Source organism: Bombina bombina, chromosome 3 (assembly GCF_027579735.1).
Source record: "Bombina bombina isolate aBomBom1 chromosome 3, aBomBom1.pri, whole genome shotgun sequence".
NCBI classification, from domain to species: domain Eukaryota; kingdom Metazoa; phylum Chordata; class Amphibia; order Anura; family Bombinatoridae; genus Bombina; species Bombina bombina.
The window spans coordinates 278940368-278961682 of NC_069501.1; the positions used below are offsets into that span (position 1 = coordinate 278940368).

General features: G+C 36.1%; 1 protein-coding gene across 1 annotated transcript in view; it reads left to right on the forward strand.

The window, feature by feature from the left end:
* LOC128653175 (smoothelin-like protein 2) overlaps positions 1–20988 on the forward strand; it is a 180617-nt gene extending 159629 nt beyond the window's left edge. The window contains exon 9 of the mRNA XM_053706305.1: positions 18629–20988. Within this exon, the coding sequence (XP_053562280.1) occupies positions 18629–18755 (127 nt within the window). The 3' untranslated portion in view covers positions 18756–20988. The remainder of the gene's footprint in view (positions 1–18628) is intronic.
* Positions 20989–21315: the final 327 nt, after the last annotated feature.

Here is a 21315-nt window from a genome sequence, read left to right on the forward strand (position 1 = left end):
CCTACGATTTTTCAATTCTTACAGAATGGGCTGGATACAGGTATATCTGTCAGTTCTCCGAAGGGGCAGATTTCTGCTCTTTCAGTTTTATTTCACAGGAAAATTGCTGATTAAGCCAATTTCTCCTCCTTGGAATCCTAACCTGGTGTTAAGGGGTTTTCATGTTCCCCATTTTGAACCTATGCACAAGGTGGATAGTAAACTGTTCTCTTGAAAGGTTTTTTTTCCTTTTGGCTATCTGCTCGTTCTTGTGATCCTCCTTATCTTTCTTTTCATCCATATACGGACTACTTTTGATTTTTGCCTAGGGATATCAATTCCTCTGCTAATGTTGTCTGTTTCTTCAGACAACATTAGCAGAGGAATGTTATCCCTTCTATGTGTCCTGATCCTAAGAATGTGTCAGAGATCTTTGCATAATTTGGATGTTGTTAGAGCATTGAAATGTTCTATTGATGCTAATAAGGACTTTATACAGACTTCTAGTTTATTCATTCACTTTTCTGGTGCAGAAAAGGACAGAAAGTGTCTGCTAGTTCTGTGGCTGAAACTCTTGATTTACAAGGCTTAATTGGAGGCAGGTCAGCCTCCACCACAATAGATTACTGCTCATTCTACTAGGTCAGTTGCTACTTCCTGGGCCTTCATGAATGAGGCTTCAGTTGACCAATTTTCAAGGCAGATACTTGGTCTCCTTTGCATACTTTTACAAAATATTACCATTTTGATGTTTTTGATTCTTCTTAGGCAGCCTTTGGTAGATAGGTCCTTCAGGCAGTTGTCTCTGCTTTATTTGTTCTTTCCTGATTGCATTTAAAAAAGAAAGGAAGAATTGTTTTGCTCTTGTTGTTTTTTTGGGGGGGTTGTGGGTTATTTTCTCAGTGAAAAATGTTTCTTTAGATCCCCCCCTTTGTTATTACTCATGGACTCCACCGCCTGTATGAAAAAAAACATAATTTATGCTAACCTGATGAATTAATTTATTTCCTGATGGTGAGAGTCCACAAGACTCCACCATTTTGTTTTTGGGTTTTGTATTTGTATTTTTCTCCCTTCTTTTATGGCTTATTTTGCTTGGCTATGTTTTTTTTTTTAGTAGAGGCTAGCTCTGGGGAGCCCTGAAGATACCTGGAGTTATAGGATGTTTATTTGTAGCCTTGTCTCCTGAGGTGACCAAACTCCCTGAGCCCTTCTGAACCTCCATACTGCACCCCTACCCAAGCGACTTGCATCTGTTGTGAATATTGTCCAATTCGGATGAACAAATGATGCTCCCAGAGGAATGGATTGGTTGTTTATCCACCAGGATAGAGAATTTTTTGTTAGTGGGATCCAAATAATCCTTTGAGAGAGTTGATTGAAGTCTTTGCAGCATTGACAAAGCATTCACAGTTGAGTCTCCATGCATAAAGCTACAGTCAGATCGCACAAAAAGACTACAATTTCACTCCTCCTTGATCTGTCAATGAGCCTCATTGCTAACGAGTCTATTATGACTCACAGAAAGAAAACTGGTCTGAGTAAGAGAGCTCTTTGGAATATTGATTTTCCAACCATACAAAATCGTGTTGGTGTGATATATAGCTAAAGGTAAAGATGGATCTTGAATCAAGATAATGTCCAAATATGGAGCTATTGAAATACCCTGAGCTTGAATTTCAGACACTAGTGTGCCCAGAACTTTTGTAAAAACTCTCGGAGCCGTAGCAGGACCAAAAGGGAGAGCAACAAATTGGAAATGTTTGTCCATAGATGCAAACCCAAGAAACTGATAATGGTCCTTGGGAATTGGAATATGAAGGAGAGCATCCTTCAAATTTATTGTGGACATAACTATCCTTGCTGCACTAAAGGAAGAATCATGTAAATTGTTTCCATTTTGAATGTAGGAGCCCTGAAAACTTTGTTTAGAGTTTTCAAATTTAGAATAGGGGTGAAAGTTCCTTCCTTCCTTGGGAACTATGAAGAGATTTATTCTTTCCTTTACATTTTTTTTGTCCTGGAGAAGAAAAGCTCCCTTCCCTCCAGTAATGGTAGAAATGATGGCATCTAGACCAGGCCCAAATAAAATCTTAAATAGATTTATTCTACTAATGGATAAAATTAAAAAGCAGCAATATTTGTTATACAAGAGACAGAAAAATATCTATTGACGAAGTTCATAAAAGGGAACGTCTCTCAATTGTTAATACCACCTTAAACAGTTCAAAGCTGTTATAACATCCGTATCACAGTCATTAAAAGAAGTTAAAGGGACAGTCGCGTCCAAAAAAACTTTCATGATTTAAATAGGGAATGTCATTTTAAACAACTTTCAAATGTACTTTTATCACCAATTTCGTTTTTTTCACTTGGTATTCTTAGTTAAAAGATAATTCTAGGAGGTTCATATGCTAATTTATTAGACCTTGAAGACTGCCTCTAATCTGAATGCATTTTGAACACTAGAGGGCATTAGTTCATGTGTTTCATATAGATAACATTGAGCTCATGCACATGGACGTTACCCTGGAGTGAGCACTGATTGGCTAAAATGCAAGTCTGTCAAAAGAACTGAAATAAGGGGGCAGTTTGCAGAGGCTTAGATACAAGGTAATCACAGAGGTAAAAAGTGTATTTCTATAACAGTGTTGGTTATGCAAAACTGGGGAATGTTTAATAAAGGGATTATCTTTCTTGTTAAACAAGAAACATTCTGGTGTTGACTGTCCCTTTAATGCCAAAGAGATTTTCCTAGTACACGTGTACTTTTACAATATGTAGAGTGAGCTCCAGTCACAAACCTCCTATCCTCTGTTTAAGACTTTTACACAGAGGGATGTCCTTCTCTCCTCCAAGCACCAATGTGATCCTTCTCCAATGCTACTATGATGCTTGCTTCTCACATGTCGTTACGGTAGCCTGTACCTTCTGGATTTCCCCGGTCACATGGTATGACATATTTAAGCATTCCAGTGAGGTTGGATGGATGTAGTGCTCTTGAAAGTTTTGGGAATCTTTGCCTTCTCCTAGTGGCTATGAATTTATAATGGATCGTGGACTCTCGCAACTTTATGAAAGATTTATGTGTGTATGTGTGTGTGTGTGTGTGTGTGTGTGTATATATATGTATGTATGTATATGTATATATATATATATATATACTGTGTGTGTGTGTGTGTGTATATGTATATATATATATATATATATATATATATATATATATATAAATTAAAATGAGAAAATGGGAAATCTGTTTCAGCCGAAACAAATTCCCTAGTCTATCTTGTTCCGCAACAGATTATTTAATAAATAATTAACTTACGCCTAGATTACGAGTTTGGCATTAATCTTAAAAAGCAGCGTTGAGAGGTCCCAACGCTGCTTTTTAACGCCCCGCTGGTATTACGAGTCTGACAGGTGCAGGTGTACCGCTCACTTTTCTTCCGCGAATCGAGGCTACCGCAAATCCCCTTACGTCAATTGCGTATCCTATCTTTTTAATGGGATTTTCCTAATGCCGGTATTACAAGGCTTGGAAGAAGTGAGCGGTAGACCCTCTCCTGTCCAGACTCCTACCGCCTTTAAAAGTCAGTAGTTAAGAGTTTTATGGGCTAACGCCGGAACATAAAACTCTTAACTAAAGTGCTACAAAGTAAACTAACACCCATAAACTACCTATTAACCCCTAAACCGAGGCCCCCCCCCCATCGGAAACACTTTAATAAATATATTAACCCCTAAACCACCGCACTCCCGCCTTTCAAACACTAGTTACATTTTATTAACCCATAATCTGCCGTCCCTAACATCGCCGACACCTACTTACATTTATTAACCCCTAATCTGCCACCCCCAACGTCGTCGCTACTATATTAAATTTATTAACCCCTAAACCTAAGTCTAACCCTAACCCCCCCTAACTTAAATATAATTTAAATTAAGCGAAATAAATTTAACATAATTAAATAAATGAATCCTATTTAAAACTAAATACTTAGCTATAAAATAAACCTTAATATAGCTACAATATAACTAATAGTTACATTGTAGCTATCTTAGGATTTATATTTATTTTACAGGCAACTTTGTATTTATTTTAACTAGGTACAATAGTTATTAATTAGTTATTAACTATTAAATAACTACCTATCTAAAATAAGTACAAAATGACCTGTAAAATAAACCCTAACCTAAATTACAATTACAGCTAACACTACACTATCATTAAATAAATTACCTAAACTACCTACAACAATTAATTACAATTAAACTAAATTATGGGGGGGGGACACTAAATTACAGGGGGAAAAAATGAATTACAAGAATTTTAAACTAATTACACCTAATCTAATCCCCCTAATAAAAATATCCCTTAAAAGGGCCTTTTGCGGGGCATTGCCCCAAAGTAATCAGCTCTTTCACCTGTAAAAAAAAATACAATACCCCCCCCCCCCCCAACATTAAAACCCACCACCCACACACCCAACCCTACTCTAAAACCCACCCAATCCCCCCTTAAAAAAAACTTACACTACCCCCCTGAAGATCTCCCTACCTTGAGCCGTCTTCACCCAGCCGGGCACAAGTGGACCTCCAGAGGGGCAGAAGTCTTCATCTGATCCGGGCAGAAGAGGTCCTCCAATCGGCAGAAGTCTTCATCCAAGCGGCTTCTTCTATCTTGATCCATCCAGAGCGGAGCGCGTCCATCTTCAATCCAGCCAACGCAGAGCCATCCTCTTCAAACAACGTCCAAACACTGAATGAAGGTTCCTTTAAATGACGTCATCCAAGATGGCGTCCTTTGAATTCCGATTGGCTGATAGGATTCTATCAGCCAATCGGAATTAAGGTAGGAAAAATCCTATTGGCTGATCCAATCAGCCAATAGGATTGAAGTTCAATCCTATTGGCTGATTGGATCAGCCAATAGGATTGAGCTCGCATTCTATTTGCTGTTCCAATTAGCCAATAGAATGCGAGCTCAATCCTATTGGCTGATCTAATCAGCCAATAGGATTTTTCCTACCTTAATTCTGATTGGCTGATAAAATCAGCCAATCGGAATTCAAGGGACGCCATCTTGGATGACGTCATTTAAAGGAAGTTTCATTCAGTGTTAGGACATTGTTTGAAGAGGATGGCTCTGCGTCAGCTGGATTGAAGATGGACCCGCTCCGCTCCAGATGGATGAAGATAGAAGATGCCGCTTGGATGAAGACTTCTGCCGCTTGGAAGACCTCTTCTGCCCGGATCGGATGAAGACTTCTGCCCCTCTGGAGGTCCACTTGTGCCCGGCTGGGTGAAGACGGCTCAAGGTAGGGAGATCTTCAGGGGGGTAGTGTAAGTTTTTTTTTAAGGGGGGATTGGGTGGGTTTTAGAGTAGGGTTGGGTGTGTGGGTGGTGGGTTATATTGTAGCTAGCTTAGGATTTATTTTACAGGTATTTAGTTTTAAATAGGATTAATTTATTTAATTATGTTAAATTTATTTCGCTTAATTTAAATTATATTTAAATTAGGGGGGTTAGACTTAGGGTTAGACTTAGGTTTAGGGGTTAATAAATTTAATATAGTAGCGGCGACGTTGGGGTCGGAAGATTAGGGGTTAATAAGTTGCGGCGACGTTGGGGGGGTGCAGATTAGGGGTTAATAACTATAATGTAGGTGGCGGCGATGTTGGGGGCAGTTATTAGGGGTTCATTAGTATAATGTAGGTGGCGGTGGTGTCCGGAGCGGCAGATTAGGGGTTAATAATATAATGCAGGTGTTGGCGATGTCGGGGGCGGCAGATTAGGGGTTAATAAGTGTAATATTAGGGGTGTTTAGACTCGGGGTTCATGTTAGGGTGTTAGGTGTAGACATAACTTTTCTTTCCCCATAGGAAATAATGGGGCTGCGTTAGGAGCTGAACGCTGCTTTTTTGCAGGTGTTAGGTTTTTTTTCAGCCAGCTCAGCCCCATTGTTTCCTATGGGGAAATTGTGCACAAGCATGTTTAGCCAGCTTACCGCTACCGTAAGCAACGCTGGTATTGAGGTGAGATGTGGAACTAAATTCTGCTCTACGCTCACCTTTTTGTGGCTAACGCCAGGTTTAAAAAAAACCTGTAATACCAGCGTTGTCTTAAGGTAGCGTTGTTAGCCCTGCAAGCCTTACCGACAAAAACTCGTAATCTAGCCGTTATTGTGGTCTGTTCAGTTGGTGTTTTAGGACTGGGTTTTTTTGTATAATATTTGGAATAATCTGCAGAACAAGATAGACTAGGGAAGTTGTTTCGGCTGAAACAGATTTCCCATTTTCTCTTTTTTAATTTTTTATTACAATTTTCTATTTCCCTTGCACCAGAGGGATGATGATTATCAATTATTTAATGGAGATAAGTGTGCTGTGTATTTGTGTGTATATATATATATATACATAAATACATATACACTGTGGAAACATATGGTTCCTTTGTTACCCACCTAGACATTATGTTTAGCAGCAGAATTTTAAAATGACAGGGAGAAAACCTTTTTAAGTTACTGGGTCAAACTTTCCTTAGAACACTCAATCACTGTCTCTAGAAACATGCACCTCCAGGCACAGTTATTGTGTTTTTGTTTCAGGAATGATTTCACAATTACTTCATCCCACCTCACCCCCCCCAGGAGGTGCGGAACATCAGTGTACTATGTGTGCGTTTTTGTGAAGTCGTACTTAACTATTTAATTGTTGCAGTCATTTGCAAGTCACATGTTAATATTACATTTGTGCTTTGTTTGTTTTTAAAGCACACTCATACTCTCTTGTCTGCCTGGAAATAAAAAGATATTTGTTCTATGGTAAACTGCTGCACTGGAAAGTATTTTCTTATCAATACAAAATAAATTATCTAACTGACAATAACTTATCTTTTTCTTTGCTGCATCTGAAAGGACCATTTAAAATGTAATTTATATATGTATATTTGTTATACTGTCTGCAAAATGAACCCTTGGGGGGGGGGATTACCTTTTTGTTTTTATGCTTGTGGGATGTGTCACAGTCTACCAATATAGCATACAGCCAGTTTCTATCCCACGGATCAGTAATACACAAACCTGCAATTTCTTCAGCTTTATGGAAAGCAAAGAAGAGGTGCCTCATAGCGTAGCCAAATCTTTAACTCAAAGAGAGTGTGTGTAATATGTATAATCACACTCACATTTAAAGGTGGCACTTTATATTGAAAAGTGCGTACGAGCAGACTGACGCTTGCAGCGGTCAGCATACTGTTCCAAGCTGTATCAGCATCGTGGGCAGGGTGTCAGCCCCTGATGACGTATCTGGTATACACTGGATGACGGCTCCCAGTAGTGTCTCTGGAACCACGGTAACAGGAATGTACTTGATATCTCTAGACTGGAACAGCTGCAGCCTTTTGCTATTTATCATGAGCAGAGTTTGCTGTTTATTTTACACCACAGGCATGTATCCACAACAGAAATGTAAGTTCTTTAAGTTTTTAGCTCATTCTCAGTAACCTCATTGTATAGGCAATACAAGTACTTTGTAACTGTTATTATTAATGACACAACTACTGCATTTGTTTAGTTATCTGCACTGGCCACCTGTCGGTCACCCTTTAGCAGTCTGTTTTCATTAATAATAGGCCAGTACATTAGTGGGCTATCATATTGAGGTGGGACTTGTTATAATGCCACACATATATACTGTATTCACAAAATTGCATGACTCTGAAGGGTAATGGGAATGAAAAAATTGTAAATTGAGCCCATAGTTTAAAAGTGATGGTAAGGAATTACCATGCAAACTACAAGGGTAGTAATATCCGCGCTACCATATGCTTGCAGCGTTCGGCTCTTTTCGTAGATGGATTTCGTCATGTGAAAGTGCAGCAAACTTAGATCTGGATTGGTACAGATCTATGTGTGTTGCACTTTCACAAGAAGAAATCTGGCTCTGAAAAGAGCCGAAAGCCACGAGCAGCCAACTTCTTCGTATTCGGAGGCATCTGAAACCTCAGAATGCACATGCCTACAAACTACTTCCATATAAGGAAAAGCTCTCACTTTTTTTCTTTTGAGATACATATAAAACAATTAGTAGTGCGCATATTACAAGTTGAAAGTAAACACGTTTGCTCAAGGGCAATTGCGCTTTACACGTGTCAGGTTAGTGTGACTTGAGAGTTTTTTTAAAGGGTAGGGGAAGACAAAAAGTTGCACTAAATACAACATAAATTCACTAAAAGTACAGTTAAACTCATGTAAGCACTGTCTGAAATTGTAATATAAAAGTTATAAGGGCTCAGATATGTTATAAGGTGTTGGGGGAAAAAAGAAGGCTGCAAGGGGCTTTAACATATATATGCATACATACACATGTCTAAATATGTGTATAGGTTTGTGTGTGTGTGTGTGTGTGTGTATATATGTGTGTGTATATATATATATATATATATATATATACATATACAGTATCTCACAAAAGTGAGTACAACCCTCACATTTTTGTAAATTACTTTATTATCTTTTCATGTGACAACACTGAAGAAATTACACTTTTACTACAATGTAAAGTAATGAGTGCACAACCTGTATAACAGTGTAAATTTGCTGTCCCCTCAAAATAATTCAACACACAGCCATTAATGTCTAAACCGTTGACAACAAAAGTGAGTACACACCTAAGTGGAAATGTCCAAATAGGGCCCAATTAGCCATTTTCCCTCCCCGGGGTCATGTGACTTGTTAGTGTTACAAGGTCTCAGGTGTGAATGGGGAGCAGGTGTGTTAAATTTGGTGTTATCGCTCTAACACTCTCTCATACTGGTCACTGGAAGTTCAACATGGCACCTCATGGCAAAGACCTCTCTGAGGATCTGAAATAAAGAATTGTTGCTCTACATATAGATAGCCTAGGCTGTAAGAAGATTGCCAAGACCCTGAAACTTAGCTGCAGCATGGTGGGCAAGACCATACAGCGGTTTCACAGGACAGGTTCCACTCAGAACAGGCCTCGCCATGTTCGACCAAAGAAGTTGAGTGCACGTTCTCAGCGTCATTTACAGAGGTTGTCTTTGGGAAATAGATGTATGAGTGCTGCCAGCATTGCTGCAGAGGTTGAAGGGTGGGGGGTCAGCCTGTCAGTGCTCAGACAATACGCCGTTCACTGCATCAAATTGGTCTGCATGGCTGTCCCAGAAGGAAGCCTCTTCTAAAGAGGATGCACAAGAAAGCCTGCAAACAGTTTGCTGAAGACACGCAGACTAAGGACATGGATTACTGGAATCATGTCCTGTGGTCCGATAAGACCAAGATAAACTTATATGGTTCAGATGGTTTCAAGTGTGTGTGGCGGCACACTCTGACACACAAAGCCCTCAATTGCACTGCTCCACCCCTACCTCTCAGACCTTGTCTCCAGATACTCTCCCTCCTGTCTCCTTCGCTCGGCTCATGATCTCCTACTCTCCTCCTCTCTTGTTACCTCCTCACATTCCCGTCTACAAGATTTCTCAAGACTGGCTCCCATCTTATGGAACTCTCTGCCTCGCTCCACAAGAATCTCCCCTAGTTTTCAAAGATTAAAGTGCTCCCTGAAGACACTACTATTCAGGGACGCTTATAACCTACACTAACCTTCCTATCTCCACTGCTATCCCCTAAAACCCCATAGCATGTAAGCCTATGAGCCCAGCTGTTTGTAGTTCACCTTCATAAGAGCCGACTACAACAGTGCAACTCTCCCTCTCTCCCCATTTGATTCCTGTAATCGTTTTTTTATATACCACCCATGTTCATAGCGCTACGGAACCTGTTGGCGCTCTACAAATACCTGATAATAATAGTGGCGGCAACCAGGTGAGGAGTACAAAGACAAGTGTGTCTTGCCTACAATCAAGCATGGTGGTGGGAGTGTCATGGTCTGGGCCTGCATGAGTGCTGCCGGCACTGGGGAGCTACAGTTCATTGAGGGAACCATGAATGTCAACATGTACTGTGACATGCTGAAGCAGAGCATGATCCCCTCCCTTCGGAGATTGGTCCACAGGGCAGTATTCCAACATAACGACCCCAAACACGACCACTGCCTTGCTAAAGGCCAAGCATGTTTCCAGACCTAACCCTTATTGAGCATCTGTGGGGCATCCTCAAATGGAAGGTGGGGGAGCGCTAGGTCTCTAACATCCACCAGCTCTGTGATGTCGTCATGGAGGAGTGGAAGAGGACTCCAATGGCAACCTGTGAAGCTCTGGTGAACTCCATGCCCAAGAGGGTTAAAACAGTGCTGGAAAATAATGGTGGCCACACAAAATATTGAAACTTTGGGCCAATTTGGACATTTCAACTTAGGGGTGAGTGTACTCACTTTTGTTGCAAACAGTTTAGACATGGCTGTGTGTTGAGTTATTTTGAAGGGGCAGCAAATTTACACTGTCATACAGGCTGTACACTCACTACTTTACATTGTAGTAATGTGTCATTTCTTCAGTGCTGTCACATGAAAAAGATATAATAAAATATTTACAAAAATTTGAAGGATGTACTCCTTTTGTGAGATACTGTGTGTATGTATATATGTGTGTGTGTGTGTGTGTGTGTGTGTGTGTGTGTGTGTGTGTGTGTATATATATATATATATATATATATATGTGTGTGTATATTATGTATACCAAAAAATAAGCAGATATATGTAGAAATATTTATGTAAGAATAAATAGAACACATTCTTATATGTAAAGAACATTTGAATGTGAAATTCATACTTATTGTCGGGTTTAGCGTTCTTGAATAAGCACGAACATGTTAGTGTGCGAGTATGTTGGGTTTTATCCAGTTTGCGAGCTCCATTGAAGTCTATAGGAGAATACATTAACACAGTCGCAATATTGTAATCCAACTCTTTTATTTTCAATTTGTAATACAAGCGCAACCTGTCAAGCATAAAAAATTGCTAAATAGTACTCCACTCGTAATCTAGCACTATATACCTAGGATAGATTGCACACACCCCGCATCTAATAAGCATGAAGAACTGTGCATGCACAGTTTGTCTATAGAGTCTCTCTGTATATCTTTATAACAGGGAGTTCCCTGTGGTTCCTCTGTGACTCAGGAGTGGGCCTGTTATTTCTAATGTGCCGTGCTGCACCGTTTTACATTGGCAGTGCCGACTGCTGCTTATTAAAAAGAACAAAGCAACTGCGGGCAGACAGCAGTGAGAGAGGTAATCGGAATTATTTATTTTAAATAACAACATAAGCATGTTTATTCAATGTACACCTAGTATATGTGCATGTTAAAAACTCTTTTAATAGCTAGGACTGAATTTTAAACGGGATGTGTAAATGTGCTTTGCATAAGTATTCTTGTGCACCACAACTGTGCTATAAAGTGTATGATTCAGTCTTGATTCAGTACAATATTGGAATGTTTGGTGTGCAATATATGCAAACTCACTGCTTCTCCTCTGAATCAAACTTAGGATGCCTCAGACATTCAGGACACAGCCTTCCTGATTTACTGTTCTGAGAAATGGATCTGCAAATAGTTTAATAACGTCTATAAAGTCTGGTACTGAATGGCAAATACTCAGAGGAAGTCACAAATGTTGTCTTTAAAGGGACACTCAAGTCAAAATTAAACTTTCATTATTCAGATAGAGGATGTAATTTTAAACAACTTTCCAATTTACTTCCATTAACAAAATGTGCTGTGTTTTTATATTTAAACTTTTTGAGTCACTAGCTCCTACTGAGCATGTGCAAGAATTCACAGAATAAACGTGTATGCATTTGTAATTGGCTGATGGCTGTCACATGGTACGTGTATGCATTTGTGATTGGCTGATGGCTGTCACATAGTACAGGGGGAGTGGAAATAGAAATAACTTAAAGGGACAGTCAACACCAGACTTTTTGTTGTTTTAAAAGATAGATAATCCCTTTATTACCCATTCCCCCGTTTTGCATAACCAACACTGTTATATTAATATACTTTTTACCTCTGTGATTAACTTGTATCTAAGCATCTTCTGACAGCCCCCTGATCACATGACATTTTATTTATTATCTATTGACTTGCATTTTAGCCAATTAGTGCAGTGTCTGCCACAATCCACGGGCGTGATCACAATGTTATCTATATGGTTTACATGAACTAGCTCTCCCCTGTTGTGAAAAGAAAATTTAAAAAAGCGTGTGACAAAAGGCGGCCTTCACGGGCTTAGGAATTATCATATGAGCCTTCCTAGGTTTAGCTTTCAACTAAGAATACCAAGAGAACAAAGCAAAATTGGTGATACAAGTAAATTTAAGTTGTTTAAAATGGCATGCCCTATTTGAAACATGAAAGTTTTTTTAGACTTGACTGTCCCTTTAAAATTGTCAAAATAAATTGACTATTCATTTGAAGTTCAGACTTAGTGCTATTGCATTGTCTTGTTATCTTGCATTTGTTGATTATGTAAATCTACTGTGTTGACTGGTCCTTTATTAGTCACTTGAGCATTTAAACAAATGTTTTAAAAAAGATTTTTAATCATTAAATCTGATTGTCAAAGTTGCATTGGGACCATCGCTATAATAAAGACAAATACCTACATGTTGAGCAAATCAACAATCATCAGATCAGGTAGAAATAATTTCTTTAGTCAGAAAGATCAGACAAAAAAAGGCTTTTCTAAAGTAGAAAACAAATGCCAGGTTTAATAAATTAGAGCAGTGAAGTTACGATAAATGGTTTTTACTAATAACAATTTTGTGTTTTGAGATGCCAGCTCTGCCCTAAACCCAAGCACATGAAGAGGAGAGGGGGAGCAAGCGGGTGCATTACAAACGCTCCATCAAACTCATTCCTCAAGCCTTGCATGTAATCTAAGGTTAAAAAGAGCCCAGTGTCAGAAATCCTGTGCTTACAAATGCTAATCTGATACTTGGGTCAGGGGCGAACTTGTGTTGCTGTAGGTTTAATTAAATATGAAGAATGTGGCACAGGATAAAACATCCAGAAAATTGGCAGAAGAACTCTAGGTCATCGGCTTAATTAAGAGGATTTCTTCAGTTTCACCAACGCCTCCCAAATAAAATGAGATGCCTGGTTGTTTAAAGGGACATAAAGCCACTTTTTTTTAATGAATACGTTAACACTTTATCTGCAGCAATTGGTTTTCGATGGTCAAACTCCCCTATCACTTGACTTATTTGGTGTTTTTTTACTCCAGCATTATAAACCTATTTCAGTTTATTGCAACAAATCAAAATCTCTGCTCAATCCCTAAATACCATTTATTTTTCCAAACCACTCAGTGCTGCAGTGACCATATCTGTCGGTCCCCCATAGCATTAGTCCTATCAACGCTGCTGTCACTATTCCCTGCAGCCTCTTTCAAAGTGTATTTACTGCATTATTATTTCTTTCTTTCATGATTCAGATAGAGCACTCATTTTTAAACCACTTTCAAATGTAATTCTATTATCAATTTTGCTTCATTTTCTTGGTATCCTTTGTTGAATGATAAGCAGTGCACTACAGAGAGCTAGCTGAACACAATGGTAAGCCAATGACGAGACATATATGTGCAGCCAGCAATCAGCAGCTAGCTCCCAGCTCCTGACCCTACCTAGTTATGCTATTCAACAAAGGATAACAAGCGAACTAAGCAAATTAGATAATGGAAACTAATTGGAAAGTTTTTTAAAATGGTATGCTCTATCTGAATCACAAAAGAAAATGTTTGGGTTTCGTGTCCCTTTAAACATATTCTCCATAAAATGTTTAGTTATGCATAGTCAAAAAAATCTTTGCAACGCATTTTCATTATTTATTTTGCTGGATTTTCCTGTAATGTTACCGTGATGTTTATATACTTGTTCATATCTGTCTAATTAGCCTCCGTACAAGCAGACATTTCATGGGCTGTGTCTGCAAATCAATGCAGATTTGTTTAACAAAATTAAAGTGTTTTTTAATGCCTTTAATACATATATTTTGTATGGAGGTCTGTTGCAATCTAATGATCAATATCTAATGCATTAAACATTGACTATGATGTCCCTTTAATCCAGTCTCCAGTCATATTATATGTCAGTTTAGCGTCAGACACTGGAGACGGACAATTATTTTTCTTGCTGTAGTCTGTAATCTTAATCATGTCATATACCAAACTGAATCATACTAACGTTGATATCAGTGCGTATTTTCGACTGAGGTCAGGCAGACCTTTGTGGACATTAAAGCTAGCTAGAAGGTACAGGTATTTGCTCACATACAACACTTTAAAGGGACAGTCTACACCAGAATTGTTGTTGTTTAAAAAGCTAGATAATCCCTTTATTACCCATTCCCCAGTTTTGCATAACCAACACCATTATATTAATATACTTTTTACCTCTTTGATTGCCTTGCATATAAGCCTGTAGGCTGCCCCCTTATTTCAGTTCTTTTGACAGACTTGCATTTTATCCAAGCAGTGCTGACTCCTAGGTAACTCCACAGGCGTGAGCACAATGTCATCCATATGGCAACGCCCCCTAGCTGTGAAAAACTGTCAAAATGCATTCAGATAAGATGCGGCCTTCAAGGGCTTAGAAATTAGCATATGAACCTCCTAGGTTTAGCTTTCAACTAAGAATACCAAGAGAACAAAGCAAATGTGATGATAAAAGTAAATTGGAAACTTTTTTTAAATGACATGCCCTATCTGAATCATGAAAGTTTATTTTTGACTAGACTGTCCCTTTAACTTATAAGACAGAAGCGTGTAATACATCAGCATATGTGGTATTTGATGCTGGTTCTATTTTTGCCCTTGTCAAGGGAAACTGACCCCAAGTGAACAGTATAGCTGATAAAATGTTATTGTAATTTCTGCTTTTGAAAACCTTTAATGGCAATGGCTCCTTCCTAGTCATTTGTATTATTATATTATACCTAGTCAATTGTATAATTGTATTATTCCTAGTCAATTGTATAATTGTATTATTCCTAGTCAATTGTATAATTGTATTCTTCCTCGTCATTTGTATTATTGTATTATTCCTAGTCAATTTTATTATTTTATTATTCCTAGTCATTTGTATTATTGTATTATTCCCAGTCTTTTGTATTATTGTAGTATTCCTAGTCATTTGTATTATTCCTAGTCATTTGTATTATTGTATTCTTCCTAGTCGTTTGTATTATTGTATTCTTCCTAGTCATTTGTATTATTCCTAGTCATTTGTATTATTGTATTCTTCCTAGTCATTTGTATTATTTCTAGTCATTTGTATTATTGTATTCTTCCTAGTCATTTGTATTATTCCTAGTCATTTGTATTATTGTATTCTTCCTAGTCATTTGTATTATTCCTAGTCATTTGTATTATTGTATTCTTCCTAGTCATTTGTATTATTCCTAGTCATTTGTATTATTGTATTCTTCCTAGTCGTTTGTATTATTGTATTCTTCCTAGTCATTTGTATTATTCCTAGTCATTTGTATTATTGTATTCTTCCTAGTCATTTGTATTATTCCTAGTCATTTGTATTATTGTATTATTCCTAGTCATTTGTATTATTCCTAGTCATTTGTATTATTCCTAGTCATTTGTATTATTGTATTCTTCCTAGTCATTTGTATTATTCCTAGTCATTTGTATTATTGTATTCTTCCTAGTCATTTGTATTATTGTATTCTTCCTAGTCATTTGTATTATATCTAGTCATTTGTATTATTGTATTATTCCTAGTCATTTGTATTATTGTATTCTTCCTAGTCATTTGTATTATTCCTAGTCATTTGTATTATTGTATTCTTCCTAGTCATTTGTATTATTCCTAGTCATTTGTATTATTGTATTATTCCTAGTCATTTGTATTATTGTATTATTCCTAGTTATTTGTATTATTGTATTATTCCTAGTTATTTGTATTATTGTATTATTCCTAGTTATTTGTATTATTGTATTCTTCCTAGTCATTTGTATTATTCCTAGTCATTTGTATTATTGTATTCTTCCTAGTCATTTGTATTATTGTATTCTTCCTAGTCATTTGTATTATTCCTAGTCATTTGTATTATTGTATTATTCCTAGTCAATTTTATTATTGTATTATTCCTAGTCATTTGTATTATTGTATTATTCCCAGTCTTTTGTATTATTGTAGTATTCCTAGTCATTTGTATTATTCCTAGTCATTTGTATTATTGTATTCTTCCTAGTCGTTTGTATTATTCCTAGTCATTTGTATTATTGTATTATTCCTAGTCATTTGTATTATTGTATTCTTCCTAGTCATTTGTATTATTCCTAGTCATTTGTATTATTGTATTCTTCCTAGTCATTTGTATTATTCCTAGTCATTTGTATTATTCTATTATTCCTAGTCATTTGTATTATTGTATTATTCCTAGTCATTTGTATTATTGTATTATTCACAGTCTTTTGTATTATTGTAGTATTCCTAGTCATTTGTATTATTCCTAGTCATTTGTATTATTCCTAGTCATTTGTATTATTGTATTATTCCTAGTCAATTGTATTATTATATTCTTCCCAGTCATTTGTATTATTGTATTATTCCTAGTCATTTCTATTATCCCTAGTCATTTGTATTATTGTATTCTTCCTAGTCATTTGTATTATTTCTAGTCATTTGTATTATTGTATTCTTCCTAGTCATTTGTATTATTCCTAGTCATTTGTATTATTGTATTCTTCCTAGTCATTTGTATTATTCCTAGTCATTTGTATTATTGTATTCTTCCTAGTCATTTGTATTATTCCTAGTCATTTGTATTATTGTATTCTTCCTAGTCGTTTGTATTATTGTATTCTTCCTAGTCATTTGTATTATTCCTAGTCATTTGTATTATTGTATTCTTCCTAGTCATTTGTATTATTCCTAGTCATTTGTATTATTGTATTCTTCCTAGTCATTTGTATTATTTCTAGTCATTTGTATTATTGTATTCTTCCTAGTCATTTGTATTATTCCTAGTCATTTGTATTATTGTATTCTTCCTAGTCATTTGTATTATTCCTAGTCATTTGTATTATTGTATTCTTCCTAGTCATTTGTATTATTCCTAGTCATTTGTATTATTGTATTCTTCCTAGTCGTTTGTATTATTGTATTCTTCCTAGTCATTTGTATTATTCCTAGTCATTTGTATTATTGTATTCTTCCTAGTCATTTGTATTATTCCTAGTCATTTGTATTATTGTATTATTCCTAGTCATTTGTATTATTCCTAGTCATTTGTATTATTCCTAGTCATTTGTATTATTGTATTCTTCCTAGTCATTTGTATTATTCCTAGTCATTTGTATTATTGTATTCTTCCTAGTCATTTGTATTATTGTATTCTTCCTAGTCATTTGTATTATATCTAGTCATTTGTATTATTGTATTATTCCTAGTCATTTGTATTATTGTATTCTTCCTAGTCATTTGTATTATTCCTAGTCATTTGTATTATTGTATTCTTCCTAGTCATTTGTATTATTCCTAGTCATTTGTATTATTGTATTATTCCTAGTCATTTGTATTATTGTATTATTCCTAGTTATTTGTATTATTGTATTATTCCTAGTTATTTGTATTATTGTATTATTCCTAGTTATTTGTATTATTGTATTCTTCCTAGTCATTTGTATTATTCCTAGTCATTTGTATTATTGTATTCTTCCTAGTCATTTGTATTATTGTATTCTTCCTAGTCATTTGTATTATTCCTAGTCATTTGTATTATTGTATTATTCCTAGTCAATTTTATTATTGTATTATTCCTAGTCATTTGTATTATTGTATTATTCCCAGTCTTTTGTATTATTGTAGTATTCCTAGTCATTTGTATTATTCCTAGTCATTTGTATTATTGTATTCTTCCTAGTCGTTTGTATTATTCCTAGTCATTTGTATTATTGTATTATTCCTAGTCATTTGTATTATTGTATTCTTCCTAGTCATTTGTATTATTCCTAGTCATTTGTATTATTGTATTCTTCCTAGTCATTTGTATTATTCCTAGTCATTTGTATTATTCTATTATTCCTAGTCATTTGTATTATTGTATTATTCCTAGTCATTTGTATTATTGTATTATTCACAGTCTTTTGTATTATTGTAGTATTCCTAGTCATTTGTATTATTCCTAGTCATTTGTATTATTCCTAGTCATTTGTATTATTGTATTATTCCTAGTCAATTGTATTATTATATTCTTCCCAGTCATTTGTATTATTGTATTATTCCTAGTCATTTCTATTATCCCTAGTCATTTGTATTATTGTATTATTCCTAGTCATTTCTATTATCCCTAGTCATTTGTATTATTGAATTATTCCTAGTCATTTGTATTATTGTATTATTCCTAGTCATTTCTATTATTCCTAGTCAATTGTATTATTCCTAGTCATTTCTATTATCCCTAGTCATTTGTATTATTGTATTATGGTAACAATAGGTTACAGCTAAGTAACAACACTATATAATAAAGAGGTTTTCTGTTTGATACATATTTTTTCTCTCTTCATACCAGGGAGAGGGTTTGTCTTTAGATCTGTGACAGGTCACTAATGGTTAACCTATAGCTAAGATAAAATATGCATTTACACAAGAATTCTAGTCACCAGAGCAAATTAATTCTACTAACAATGTTCTTATTCCTTCTATTCAGGAAAATGGCTCACTGTGACCGTCTTATTGAAGTGGAAGATATGCTTATGATGGGGAGGAAGCCAGATCCGATGTGTGTGTTTACCTATGTGCAGTCGCTATATAATCACCTGCGGCGTTTTGAGTGACAAGCACACTTACTGAAGTACAGTAGCTTCCTGTGAGCAATCCCCCCCCCCCACTACAAAACTTCTTGCACCATACTATCCCTTCAGAACAACCACTACACAGACAAAGAACTCATCAGCTGACACTCTATGCAACTTCCAGCACTGTGACAACTGAAAAGCTGATAAGACAGTACTGTCCTTGAGATGCTTGGTACATTCTATTTTTACTACCGTTTACTGTTAATGCCACCGAGAAGAAGTGGATGGGAGCCAGCCTTTGTCACCTTCAGAGCTGATTTGACAGTGTCTGTAATACAGTCTACAGAACACATCACAGGCTGTGCTAGTTGGTGTGTCGATAAAAACAAAGTGCCAGGAGCACAGTGCAAGGCAGAAGCGGAGATTCTTCATTACCAGAGTGGCCTACAGCATTACTGCCTTGTACAGCTATGAATCTAAGGCTGGTGCTAAGGAAAAAACAACACTTTATGCTGTGAATCTACTTAACGTTGCAGTATGTCCCTGCTTACAGTGTGTGTTTGATATGTTCTACTGCTGGTTTTATTTAGGAGATGAAGATATTGCTTTGTGCTTCCCCTATTTGTTTCACTACAAGAACGTTTGTAGCATCACATGTCCGAAGCGCGTGGAAATGTTTGTTTAGATGTTAGACAACATTTAAACCCCAGTAGTGGAATGCACATGATAATGACATGTATGGGAGAGATACATTCTCCATAGTAATTGCCAAAAAGGTCACATTTTTAATTCTCTGGACTGATTTTTACTTAATACTCTATGAGCAGATGTAGAGTATTGATTATTGTATTTTTTCTTATTTTAAAAGGACATAAAGCTGCAATAATAAAATACTTTAGTGTACAACAGTATTGTTATTTCACCATTGTTTGCCTATACCTGTGTTCATTCCCCCACAAAATGGTTAAACGCCTAGTTAAAGTCAACTACAGAGCTGCTAATCATGAACTGAATACAGCTGGAAAGTGGCAGCTACACATATATGGGCCCCCTAATTGACTCACCATCCTTGTTCAGCTCTGCACCAGTAATGGTTCAGAGCTGACTTTATCTGTTTATTAATCATTTTGCATGGGATTAAGCACATAGATATAGGCAACCAGCAATGTAATATGAAAATGCTGCAGATTTATATCCCTTTAAAGCTGTCAGAAAATATTGCACTTGATCTGAATTTAATAGTAAGCTCAAGTGATTTTACTTTTTATTATCATTCTTTAGATATTGTATCAATTTTAGAAAGTCCACTTTAGCCTTTTTCAATTCTTACTTTAAAAAAAAAAAAATTGCAAGACTACACATGTTGTCTTCTGTATTATCACCATGTTGAAATATCAAGGCCAGTTGCTTACAATTACTTAAGGGCTGAGGAAGACTGCTGTATTGCATTTCAGGGAGGGAGTTAACTGCTGTTAATGTTTCTAAAAGGTAAATATTGGATATTGATAGAACAGTTCTGTTTGTGCTGAGAAAGAGTTTGAGCAGCCAGGCAGCCCATACATATATTGATTGCATTGTAGGTGTTTTTAAAAGGGTGTATACAGCTTGAAAACTTAAAGGGACATTAAACACTTAATACATGCTAGATAGAATGATGCATTCAAAGAAAAGATTAGTCCATGAGTAACATGTAGATGTATTTTTTAAAGTTTCATTAGTTGTTTAAAAAGTGATAAAATAAGAGTAAAGTTTTAGTGTCTATAAAACACTGGGAGCTGCCATGTTGTAACTTGTGTTACCTTCTCTGCTGTGGCCAATTAGGGTCAGTTATACATAGGTCATTAGAGTGGGCAGCCAATGGTTGTGCTGGATTTAACAGTGTTCTGCACTTCCATTTCTAACAGGAACTGAAAAGCTCACAATTTCAGATTGGAATTAAAAGGCAGAGGACAAACTAAATAATGCAAGTATATTGCAGAGTTGTTTTATATATACAATTTATCATTTTATATTACCATCTCAAAGTGTTTAATGTCCCTTTAACTGTGAAATGTTCCATTTACGCAGGTTTCTGCAAATTTTACTCTTCATTGGGCAGAAAATAATGAATATCTTACAATGCATGACAGAGAATAGGTTTCATTTTGTGTGTATCCCATGGTCCTTTACAACACAACCCTTCTTGAGTATACAGAAGGAAATATGTTGCTGTAATTTTACTTTAGACCAGAGAGACCTTAGCTGTATTATAAACAGCGTATATCTAACACAATTGGCTTATAAGACTTCGTTTTGCAGTATCTTTTTTTTTTTTAGCACAAATAACAATATACAACATTTTCACCACATCACTTGCAAGATGAAAAAATAATTTAAAAATGGTTCTTTCTTGAAAATGCTACCCCTCTATTGTTTGGTAGAGCTTAAAGAGGATGTTATGTGAATGTGAGATTAGTATGATACACTTAAGCTCTATTTTTAGTGTGTGTGGAGATTTGTAATAGTTTTAAAGTGTATTTTTTGATAAAACTGAACAGAAGTGAGCACAGATGTCCTGCTCTAAGGAATTACTAGAACATTAAAATAAATAGGAAGTCAA